Below are 12,712 nucleotides of genomic sequence, written 5' to 3' on the forward strand. Positions count from 1 at the left end.
GGTTTGATAGCTTGTCCTCGGAAAAAGCACTTCCTTGCTTCACATGAAAATGTTAATTTTGTACAATTAACTCCGAATGACCTGAGAATTGGCACAGTGAGGGAATGGAAGGTTCTGGTTAATGAAATGGTTCTGTCAGGTGGATTGTGCTGGTCCACATGGCAAACTCATTCTTCTGAACCCCATTCAGACATCAGATCTAAAACCCTATACCCGTCAATGTTTACATGATCCCCATCCTTGGAACAGGTTAACCATTCATCGTATTCTGCTCCCACAGTGCCTGACACACAGTCCTGGGGTCATACGTCACCATCTAGTGTGATTACATGTTTGCATGTTGCTCTTCTCCACTATATCAGAAACTCACTGGGCAGAGAGGACTTACCTGCGCAGCCTAATCGCCTGGTTCGATGCCCAGGTGAAGTAGTTCTAAATAAGTGGATGTATGGGTGTCCTGCACTGAACAGGAGGCATCGGTCAGATAAACTGCATCTGGGGTCATTTTCTGAGAATTCCTGTAGTTACTAAATCTAAAGCCATCATCCTATTGTTACAATAAGAATAAATGGTGAAAAAGATAAGTCCAGTATCTGCTTCTTACTGGATTCCTTATGGCAACTGGGTGTTCTCAGGCCGTAGGACCCTTGATTTATGGACCTGGATCTGAAATTCTGCAGAAGCCTGCTCTACATTAGCCCATTAGCTGCTGTTACATTCCTTTCTGGGCTCTTGAATTCCACAGAAGGCTTAGACATCACCGATATTTGAACTTGGTATACATGTGATAGATATCAAACATACAATCCCCAGTCTCTAATTTTTAAATGTTTGCATTCAAAGAGTTCAAAGAGCCAGACGGTGATAGAATAGAAAGGGACCCCTTCGTTTTCCTGATTAGGAAACCAGACACTTGAGGGATGGGCAGCTTTTAGTGGAAGGAGTGCTGGAACTGAAATCAAATAGTTAGGATTCAGGTCTTGGCTCCGGGGCTCCAATCACAGCCTCTTACTGGCTGGCTTTGTGATCACAAGCAGTTTACCTAATAATTTTTGAAGATCAGCTGTTTCATTTGTGAAGACTAGTTAAAAATCCATCTTGGTGAGTTAAGAAGGGATTACCTGAGACGATGTGAACCAGGGTCCCAGCTGTAATGAACACACAGAGCAAATCCTCAACGATCTAGAGTCTCTGCCCTTCCTTGCCCACATCGCACCATCTGTGACAGAGTTAGGACCTAGTGTTTTCCTGGAGGTGTTGTTAGGATGCGCTGTGGTTCCCAGTTCACTTTATACAACTCTGGCACATCAAGGACACTCACTGCAAAAAAGCTGTGTCCCATCAGCATCTGCAGACAAGATCCAGGATTTCTCGCCAGAAGGACAAGCTCCCTTCTGAGTTACCTGTGTCGTGGCTGTTGCTTCTCCCCCTTTCCTTGTCCTGAGAGTCATGGCACCCTCCCAGTCAACCACCAACTGCAATTTAAGTTTCTGTAATTGTGTGGATTAGCAAGATCATTTCTATAAAGCATGAGAAACTCAGGGCAAAGTATACAAGAATTTTGGAAAAATCAGATCCATGTAGCCTCATAAGTCTTCAGGTCTTAAAAATCACATCTTAATATAGTAAGTTAAATATTTGTGCTAAATCGCCAGGGTTTGGGCTGGCAGTGAGCTAGGAGCACTTTGAGCGCTGAGCTGTCAGTCACGGATGTCAGGCGTCACAAAACAGTGGTCAGGTGGGAGAAGCAGCATCGTCTGCTCCCTTTGGTCACTGTCCCAGAGTTCATTTGTCCTTTCAAAAGACAACTTACTTTTCGATCTTTTTCTTCCCTATAAAGGCAGAAACCTGTGGGTTCTTGTTGTGGGTCGCTCCCCAAAGGAACACAGAATTGGGATCCCAGAGTTCAAATACGTGGCAAATATGCACGGAGATGAGGTATGTATGGGGCTTGAACATCTGAAGTGTCACCACAGAAACGTCCCCTGGGGTCTTTGGAGCTCTGTGTAAATTGCAAGGAGGCAACGCAGATTATAGCAAAGAATCTGGACAGGTCTTCCTGTTAGGCCTTCTGAGAGAACAAGGAACCAGCCCGGCCACCGTCACAGCCCATTGGTTATTTACCCAGAGTCCTGTGAGGGAAACTCGTGCTCGTTTTGTTTGGGGCCTGGGAGACCAGTGGTGCTGAAATGCCAGCTGAGTCCCTGAACTCCTTCCTGGGTTGATTTCCTGCCTCCTGGTCAGCATCAAGGTGACCCAGCAAAGGAGCTATACTGTATTTGAACTTAAACCATCAGAAGATCACAAGTAGCTCTCCAAACATGTGATAGCTGGTTTTTTGAAAGCTTTTGTCACTTGCTCTTAATCTAATACTCAGTGCTTTCAATGCTCAAGTTTACACAATCATAGTTAAGACTCTCTCATACCCACCATCTACAAACACATAAATTCTGTGATGTCTTGCCTCTTTTCCAGCTTGACCAGGAGAAACTCTATTTTTTTCTGGTTTTCTGTTATTTATTTTATATTTGGCAAAATGCCCTTTTACCACTTCTACCTGCCCTACCATTCTTGCTGGGCATTTGAAAATGCTCCCCGCTATTTCTTGCCTTACTTCCTCCAAGTATTTTAAGAATATGACAACTGCAGTATTTTCCATTCCCCAGGACTCCATACAACTAGGCAATCAGGTGGAAGGGAAAGACAGTTCCTAGGCATCGCATTAAAGAAAGTTCCTGTAGGAATAGTGTGGAACAAATTGTAAAACACACCTAACTTTAAGGAATGTCGAAGTAAATGTATATCCAGTAAGTACAACTGGCTGGCTTGTTAAAACACTTCTGAAGTCAAATTAGTGTGGGCGGCATGTTCTAATCAAATGCTGAGCTTCCTGTCCTGACTTAACCCTCCCCAAACCTGGGCTTTCCCCGAAACAGGATACGCCCCTCCTGACACACACACAGCCTGCCCTTTCCAGGCATGCTGCCCAACCTGTCCCGCCCAGAGAGGGCACTTCTTGCATCTGAAGCTAAGCTGCAAGCACTCGCCTCCAAGCAAGGGGCTGATCTTTGAACCGGATTTGTAGGCGAGTGGAAGTTCAATCCCCCTGTGACTTTTTTTTTTTAGCGTAATGGGCTGTGCTCTAGAAGACTTACTATTGCTAGGAGTCTGTCCAACGTTGTTTTTAATAAAACAACCATTCATTCCAGACAGCAGCCCAGACTTCCTCTCCCTGTTGTTCAGGGTCCCGTGGAATCCATTTTTAATCAGAGATACATGACACTCGTTTGTTTACTGAATTCCTGGCATTTCAGAGGGTGCAGCCTGCTGCTCAAAATTTAATCCTCTGAACTGAAACTTCCGAAAATAAGCAAGAGTCCTTTCCCTCACTCATCTCTGAATTTGCTTGTTCCTCCCATGTACTTTCCCGAATTTCTGGCATTTTGCTCCCCAGGTAGTTAATATAACCCATCAAATCAGGCCTCTCCAGCTCACTTTGATCTGAGGACCGAGATGAAGCAGGGGAAAAATTCCAGTGTGTTTTGGGGTTGGGACTTGAAGTACTGTTAACCTCTGTGTGGCCCAGCTGGGAGCGGGGTCTGTGGGCTCTAGGGACCATGGAGACACTCGTCATTCTGAATTTGAGATCCTGTATATTCTGCCGTCCTGGTGCCACTAGGAGCTGGGGAAAGCGACAGCTTAACCCGGGAGAGCGGAGGAGTCACAGGAGGTACAGGGTCTAACCGCTTTCCTCATCCTTCTCCCAGATCTTTTGGCATTGAAAGAACATTTTCAAAAGTTACTATTAAACAGCAACACAGGTCCTGGCTGGTGTGGCTTAGTGGATTGAGTGCCAGCCTGCAAACCAAAAGGTCACCAGTTCAATCTCCAGACAGGGCACATGCCTGGGTTGCAGGCCAGGTCCCCAGTTGGGGACGTGTAAGAGGCAACCGATTGATGTTTCTCTCACACATGGATGTTTTTCTCCCTCACTTTCTCCCTCCCTTTCCTGCTCTCTAAAAATGAATAAATAAAATCTTTTCTAAAAAATAAAAATAAAAAGCAACATAGTTAATATTCAGGGCAATGGTTCTTAACCTTCTTGGGACAGAGTCCTTAAAATTCTGGCACAAACTTCAAATGCTGACCTCAGGGTCTATGGCTCTTCTGGGAGTTGTGGACCTCCTGTGGAGAATCCCAGCCGGGGGCACGTGTGCACTAAGTACATGGTGGACAGATTTAACTACATTATTATAAAGCGTTAGCCCTGGCTGGGGTGGGTGCCTGCCTGTGAACCAAAGGGTCGCTGGTTTGATTCCCAGTCAGGGCACATGCCTGGGTTGTGGGCCAGGTCACCAGTAGGGGGCGTGTGAGAGGCAACCACACATTGATGTTTCTCTCCCTCTCTTTCTCCTTCCCTTCCCCTCTCTAAAAATAAATAAAATCTTTTTTAAAAGAAAAAAATAATAAAATGTTTCCTCTTTCCCCTGGACCCACCCCAGTGAGCATGTGTGTTTTCCACACCCAATTCCATAGCCAGATGACGGTGGCATCACCACCAGGAAGACACAAGGCCGTTATCAGACCTGCCTTGTACCTCCTTATTGCTTTAGAATCAGATCTTTTTTACATTAAAAATAATCTATTTTTACAAAATCAACATATGTACACCTTAGAAAAAATACAGATAAGCAAACAAGAGACCTTGTATACTGACCTTCCAAAAATTAGGACTGTTAATTCCTTACTATTTATTGTTCCAGATTTGTGAATGTGCATGTATGTGCCTGTACTTTTAGCAAATGAGCATGCTAATTTGCTATTCATAATGTTTTTAAAGTTAACACTAACTCCCTTTTCTGTCCATAAATCTTTATCTTATCTTCACCTTGTTCTCTACTTTCCAGTTCCTCCAACTGTCCTATAATGTCCCCTGAAATTGCCCAAATAAGGATCATGTGTCACAGGCTGCTATGTGACACATGAGGATCATCTATAAGGATCATCTGACTGCTATGTCCCTCGAATCTCCATTAATCTGGCATCTAGGGAATCTTTGACAGTAGACTTAACAAAGACCCCGTCAGCTGTCCTGCAGAATGTCCCATGTTCTGGACATTTTGTTTCCTTCCTTATTGTATCATTGAACTTGTACTTCGAGTTCCTCTGTCTACCTCAAATGAGAAGTCAGATCTAAAAGTTTGTTGGATTTAGGTGAAGTTTTTTTTTGCCAAAATGCACCTTAGAAATTGTGCAGATGGGTTAATTTGGCTGACGCCGAGGGTGTAGGCTGAGGAGCCTGACCACACTCGGGAAGGCAAGAAGCCAACTGTGAGTAGCAAAGTCAACTTAAAATGGCCCTGCGTCTGCAAGCAAGTATTGTTACTGAAGAAGTGAAGTTAAATCTACTTTTGTTTTGTGCGATATTTTTTTGTTGTCTTCAGTCACCTTGCCATCGTATCAGCTCACAGCCTTTGCATGATGCTGGCTGGCTGTGCACATGGATTGGGTGTCAGTTGCCTTCTCTGCAGTGCTGCACAGCACATCAGTGAAAACTGCCCGCATGCACTGAGCACAGACCACACCGAGAACTTTTGCTCACCTCTGCAGGAGGCTCGTCTGTTAGTCATTTGCCTGGAAGGGAGTCCAGGTCTGTGTTTGGTGCTATGCTGCCTGACCCCAGAGCCGGAGCCTCAGCTCTGCCTCCTGCACTCTCTCTGCTGCTTCTGGAATATTGTTTTTATTTTTCCATATAGATCTATGGTTTATTTTTACAAATAAATTAAATTAACTGTGTTTGGATGGGTACCTTCTTGTTCCAGTGCCATTTGACAACAAGATTCGGGCTCGTTCACCGAGTAAAAGGGGAGCCAGCTCCAAGGAGCCCTGGGATGAACATCTCCCAGGCACCTGTCTCTGTCCCTTTCTTGGTCCTACTTACTCCCTGCTTTCCCTCCCTGACAGCCCCGGAGCCACACAGAGGAGCTAGCTGACGTTTGATGAGGCTGTGTCACCTGAAGTGCATGCTGTCTCAGAATGTGGGAGACATATCTGTAGTGGCTGCCCTTCCCATGTTAGCAAGACCAGCAGGTGTTTTCTAGACCACCCAGTCCTTGGCACTCATGTTGCTGGGTTGCGCTGCAGAAGCACCAGTTCCAGGTTTAATTCAGGCCAGCTCCTGAGTGGCAGAGCTGACGCACCTGCAGACTAACAACTGTTCTTCATCGTAAGGGACGATCCCAGGACACACTGAGTGGGGCCCCGTGCCCTGCTCTCACTCCTTGGACATTCGCACTATCCGGGAGTCGGGCCTTTGCCTCCTTGCCCTGCCCCTCCACCTCGTTCTGCCACTGGCTGGCTTTGGAGTAAAGTACCACCCAGTGTTACAATCAGAGCTTTACCGAAAACTGGGGCCCTGCCCTGAAACTGGGGACAACGGATACCCTCAGCCTAGTTGTGGGTACAGGAGAGAAGCCTGGAAAATCGCCGCTTCTTCCTTCCTCGAGCCCTCCTCTCTCTTTGTTCAGTGCCTGTCCTCTATTCCACTTTTTAAAAACTTTGTAGAAAAGAAAATCTTACACTAGGGTAATCTCTAGACTTGTTAATACATGTCTAATTAATCTCCCATGGAAATATGTATTCAAGTGAGACCTATGTGCTTAGAAAGCTGGGTGCCGATAGTTTTAAACCAGTCCAGTGACCCGCAAAGTGCAGGCCAGAGGCTGGGTTCACAGGCACCTTTGACCTCAGGGCCCACGGTCGAGAGTAGCGTGAGGGTCGGTATTCCACATGTGTTTGTTAAGCTTAACTGAATTGCCAATTCTGATGCTTTTTGAGCTTCTGTTTCTTAAACATCAATGCATTATTTTTACTATAATGGTTTATTTGGGTATAGACTTTTGAAATAGCCACCCCACACTTAGAATTTCACATTTGGTGGCATCAATTCATATAACCAATTGTGGGAGTGTTCCAGGTAGATAGGTTGAAGGGAAAAGCATTCTCTGGGTAATGGTGACCATATTTTTTCAACTTTAAAAGATAAATGATTTTCACACACATTCTGGATATGAGATGGTTTACGAGATGTAGTGTGTATGTCTTCAGAGGGTACGTTAATGTTTACATAAGCAGTAGGACAGCTGTCTGAAACTGTGCCTGTCCTGGAAAATCTGGGCTGTGTAGTCAGCGTGCTGTAGAGGTGCCGAACTTAGTAAAAATGAAACAAAAAAATTAAAGCAGTGAAGCTTGTCCTTCCAAAAGCTACTTCCCAAGGTTTTTCCCCTAGCTGACAGCAAAATGTCCTCAGTTTTGCAGTATGGCTTTGGATAATTGATTCTTCCTTTTTGGATTTAGACAGAACTAAACTTTACTCCAGATGAAGTATCTAATTCCTTTAAGACATGTATTTAATTCCTGATATAACTATCTTTTTTCTTTATCTCCACTTTGGCTAGGGTGACCAGAAATTGGGAGTCCTCGTCACGACGAGACTTGTTAACCCCAGGCTCCATAAAATGTGTTCAATATTGAAAATCCTTCAAATGAAATAACTTGAGCACTTGTACATCTCCCTTCACTAAGGGCCTTATGCCCTCATGTTTTCAGAAAGTTCCTTCTTAGAATAGTCTTGACCTCGTAATGCATTTGTCAACAGTAATTTTTGAATACATGATATACCAGGAGCTGAGTAAGACGCCAGTGCTACAGAGAAAGCCATTAGCATCCCTGCCCTCAGGGATTTTAGGTGGTGGAGTTGGGGAGCATGGTCTTTCAAGCTTGGTCAGGCCATTGTAATGTATTTGAACTGTGTTAGGATAGCACAAGCGTGGAGAGTTTGGGACCACGTAGGCAAGAAGTGGAACCCTGACTTTGGGAGGCCAGGTAACAGTGTGCTGGATCCTGTAATAGTTAGACTATTTGAAGAAGGATTTTGCGAGAATCAGTCAAACAAATGAATTAAATCTGCAACACTGTTGCGCAGCCTCAGAACTGACAGGCTTATATTTCCCCCAGAAGCTGGGATACGGTGCAGCATTGCAACAACAGATTCTGTCGCTAGGAGAGCTGACGTTTTTGTGCTACCTCTCACACTCACTCTCACACAACACACTGCCTATGTTGTGGATTGTTAATGCTAAAAAATGTTTATGTTCTTTTTTTTAAAAAATTATTTATTTATTTTTAGAGAAGGGAAGGGAGGGAAAGAGGGAGAGAAACATCAATGTGTTTTTGCCTGTTGAGTGCCCCACCAACTGGGGACCCTGTCCACAACCCAGGCATGTGCCCTGACTGGGAATCGAACCCGTGGCCCTTTGGTTCCGAGACTGGCACTCAATCCACTGAGCCACACCAGCCAGAGCAAAGTGTTTATATTCTTTATACACATTCTTGAAAGAACTCACTCAATTTTACCTAAAAAATTCCAACTTGACTGAACTAAATTAAAACTCATAGTTCTTTTCTGTTTTCTGGATTATTGCCATTTTAACTATGAAGTATGAACTATGAACTATGAACTATGAATGAAAGGCTTCAGAAGCTGGTGTGTTCATCCAGCCTTTCAGTGACTTCATTGGGGATTCTCTCATTAAGTCCACACTCTCCCCAGAAGGAAGGAAGCAGGCTCAGTGAAGTAAGGCTAGTTAAGCTACTGGAGACTGCCTGCTTTCTTTCTTAAAATTTGGATTCTCTAAGGTTTCATAGTTAAAGACTTAATTTTAAATGAAGAGAAGTTTATACATAAAACATGAGTGTTTGAGACATTTATATTAAGGTTGGGAAGAATTAATTTGAATATTATTTGGCATAAATCTGCTGTCACAGAGACACCAAAAATGTGTCCCAACAACAAAAAAGAGGACTTTGTTTAACTTCCCCTGAAATTTCATCTGTTTACCTCAGCATTTTTAAGTTATCTGACTCTTCATTAGTTCTTTATTGTATTTCCAAGATTTTTATTTGTCCTCTGCAGTTAGGAACTTGTGATTTGTTTTGGCATATGGAGACAAACAGAAAATATCTTTATTACACATTTTTACTTGAAAAAAATCATGATTTTATTGTTTTTTTTACTACCATAAGTTTTCTTTAATTTACAAGTGACACTGGAAAAATAAAAAGAAATAAGATCATTCAGAATACCATCACTAGAAAATAACCATCACTAATATTTGTCAAATATTATTCAAGATATATATATATATTTGTAGTAAGAGAATGAGAGGAATTAAAAGGATATAAAATAAAATGTGTGTCATAGTACATGTTATTTTTAAATACATAGTAAGTATGAGATTTAATTTTACTTGGATTTGGCAATAAAACTGAAGTGGAACTAAAATAATTGGTGAACTTGATATTTTCTCAAAATAAGAAATTGGTTATCAAAAGAGTCTTCTAAAGTCAAGAAAACAATTACAAAAAAATTTCAAAAATATTTTAAGTTATTTTAACTTTTAATAGTATCTTACAAGCCATTGCTATGGCAAGTGGGAAATTGGCACTTGGAAAAGTTTTCTCCCCTCTCCTCTCCTCTCCTCTCCTTGCCCCAGCCTCTACCCTCTCTGTTAACTATAAATCTAACTTTTATACTGTATCCTGTACCCATATTAACACAGTTGCTTAATCTACTTTTATAGCTTAATCATAGCTTCTTTACATTTCTTCTTTGTTTTCATTTGCTTTTGGTTGAATGAATTTCATTGCCAACTCATGCCTTGAGTTCTGGCGTGCTTGAGGATGTGCGGCTCAGACAACAAAGAGGGAAACTCACATTCGGGGCCCCCTCTGTGCTTGACCTGGGACGCAGATGGGACTCCGCTTTCTCCTGAGTGGTCCCTCCGATCGAACCATCCTACAGTCTCCAACCAGCATTTGGAAGTTTTAGGAGCTGCAAGTGATTCCTGATCTCTTCCTCCTCCCTTTCCTTTACTTTTTTTTCTTCCCCAACCCCTTGCCAGAAGAGCTCCTTAAATCAACTACACTTTCTACATTTAAAGTTACCTTGGAAAACCAAAGTCACCAGTCCCCTCTCTCCTGGTTTTAGGGTAGTCAGTAAATGACACATGGAGAGTACGTCCAAAAGTGCTTGAGCTTCCGAAACTCCGAATTGGAAACCCAGTGTATGGCTCACTAGCCTTTTCTGGTTATCAGTTCATAAGGGCTTTTCAAGTGATAATTTTTTTTAAAGATTTTATTTGTTTATTTTTAGAGAGGGAAGGGAGAGAGATAGAGAGGGAGAGAGAAACATCAATGTGCAGTTGCTGGGGGTCATGGCCTGCAACCCAGGCATGTGCCCTGACTGGGAATCGAACCTGCGACACTTTGGTTCTCAGCCAGTGCTCAATCCACTGAGCTACACCAGCCAGGGCTCAAGTGATAATTTTTATTGTAAATACAAAACTCGACAGGACCTCTGGCCAATATGGTAGCATAGGTAGACACACTGTGCCTCCTCGCACAACCAAAAGGACACCAAATTTAAAAACAAAAACCAACCAGAACTGACAGAAAATTGAACTGTATGTAAGTTTGACCACCAAGGATTTAAAGAAGAAACACTCACCCAGACTGGTAGGAGGGGTGGAGGAGGGGCAGAGATGGGCAGCCGGGTAGAGAGGACTCGCAGCAAGGCAGTGGCTGGTGGACCTGGGCAGGCGAGGAGGTGGCTGGCGGACTTGGCGGTCCCTACTGTAAAAGCTAGGTTTACAGTTCATACAGAAAATAATGCAATAATTAATAAATAATAATACAAGAATAAAAAAATTCACAGTAGGGGAAAAAATAGAAATGAATAGGAAAAAAATTGAAGTCAGAACTGAATATATTTCCACTCTGAATTTTATAGCTACCTATGAATATGTAATTCACATATACCAAATTTTCTTAGTCCCAGTTATTCTGTGTTTATTCAGATAACAAATTCATAAAATGAGGTCTCTGCTTGCTTGCCACTGAGGGGCACGAAGGAATTGCTCATCTTTTGTCACAACAGTGACTTCCTGCAGTGGAGGTGTAACTGAACTTCTCCCTGCCCACTGCGAGCCTCAGTCAGTGCTCTGCAGCACTGTCCTTGTTTGTGCACCTGCCGGCCCCTCTGCCCGCTTCCTACCCACTCACGGCATCTGACCTTATGTCAGGCAAACATCACTTTCTCAGAAACATTCCTTGAACCCAGGATTAGAGGGAGTAATGAATGTTGCCTAATCAATTCTTTCTCTAATAAGGCTGAAATGTGAATGACTTTTATTTTTTAATGAGAAAAATAGTAAATCTCTTCTTTGGGGGTTGTAAAGCATGACCTCTCACAGGCTTCCAGTTGATCAGTCTCATTGCTACATAAGATAAGTCTAGATGAGTATAATGACTATTTTCATAGTCATGCTTTTATTCTAGTGTACATTAGAAACATATCTCTAGAAAAATGGTAGTGACACGAAGTTTTTCTTTTTTTGGCATTCAGTATTATTTTATATTAGTTTCAGGCATATGGCATACTTTGCAAAGTGTTCCCCGAGATACTGCTCATATCCCCTTGGCACCACACATAGTTATGCCAGTGAGACTGACTGTATTCTCTATGCTGTACTTTACATCCCGTGACTGTTTTGTAACCACCAGTCTGTACTTCTCAATCCCTTTACCTTTTTCACCCAGCCCTCTCCAAACCCTGGCCATCATCAATCTGTTCTCTGTGCCTATGAATCTGTTTCTATTTTGTTTGTTCATTTATTTTGCTCTTTAGGAGTGGGCAAAAGTAGGTTTACAGTTGCTCATAACAAATAATACAATAACAATTAAAAAAATAAACTCATGTACACAAAACTGTAAACCTGCTTTTGCCAACCCCTGGATGAGTGAAATCATGCGGTATTTGTCTTTCTCTGACTGACTTATTTCATTTAGCATAGCACCCTCTAGGTCCATCCGTGCTGTCGCAAATGGTAAGGTTTTTTTATGGACAAGTAATGTTCCATTGTATATATATATGTACCACGATGTGGGTTTTTTCCTGCAATTTTCAAGTATATAGTACAGTATTGTTAATTACATAGTCGCTACACCGTAAATGATATCTCCAGAGCTTAATCATCTTACAACTGAAATTTTGTGCCCTTTGATCAACACCTCCCTATTTCCCCCACCCCTTGCCTTTGGCAGCCACCATTCTAGCCTCTGTTTCTGAGTTCGGCTTTGTACATTCCACATATAAGCGATGCCATGCAGTATTTGTCTTTCTCTGTCGGGATCATTTACTTGCTATAATGCCTTAAAAGTCCATCCATGTTGTGGCAAATGGCAGGATTACTTCCTTCTCCTGGCTGAATATATTCCATTGTGTCCCTCAATGTTTTTATCCACTCATCTATTGATGGGCACTTGGGCTGCTTCCATAGCTTGGCTATTGTAAATAATGCTGTAGTGAACATGGGGGGTGCATGTATTATTTTAAATTGGTGTTTTGAGTTCACTCTAATTCCTTTTCAAAAAGTAGATTATCAATAGCCCTGAGTGGTGTGGCTCAGTGGGCTGGGCATCATCCTGCAGATGGAAAGATTGCTGGTTCGATTCCCTGTCAGGGCACATGCCTGATTGTGGGCCAAGTCACTGGGGTTGCGGGAGTGTGAGAAGCAACCGATTGATATTTCTCTCCCTCTTTTTCCTTTCCTTCCCCTCTCTAAAAATAATTAAATAAAAAAATTAAAGAAAA

At 42.7% G+C, this 12,712-nt stretch overlaps 1 protein-coding gene across 1 annotated transcript in view; it reads left to right on the top strand.

Moving 5' to 3' along the window:
- The window catches only part of CPM (carboxypeptidase M), an 83,403-nt gene that overhangs the window by 43,871 nt on the left and 26,820 nt on the right, over positions 1–12,712 (top strand). Inside the window, exon 3 of the mRNA XM_045829944.1 lies at positions 1,841–1,938. Within this exon, the coding sequence (XP_045685900.1) occupies positions 1,841–1,938 (98 nt within the window). The remainder of the gene's footprint in view (positions 1–1,840; positions 1,939–12,712) is intronic.

The sequence above is a fragment of the Phyllostomus hastatus genome, unplaced genomic scaffold (genome assembly GCF_019186645.2).
Source record: "Phyllostomus hastatus isolate PE091 unplaced genomic scaffold, TTU_PhHast_1.1 phas_scaffold_93, whole genome shotgun sequence".
NCBI lineage: Eukaryota > Metazoa > Chordata > Mammalia > Chiroptera > Phyllostomidae > Phyllostomus > Phyllostomus hastatus.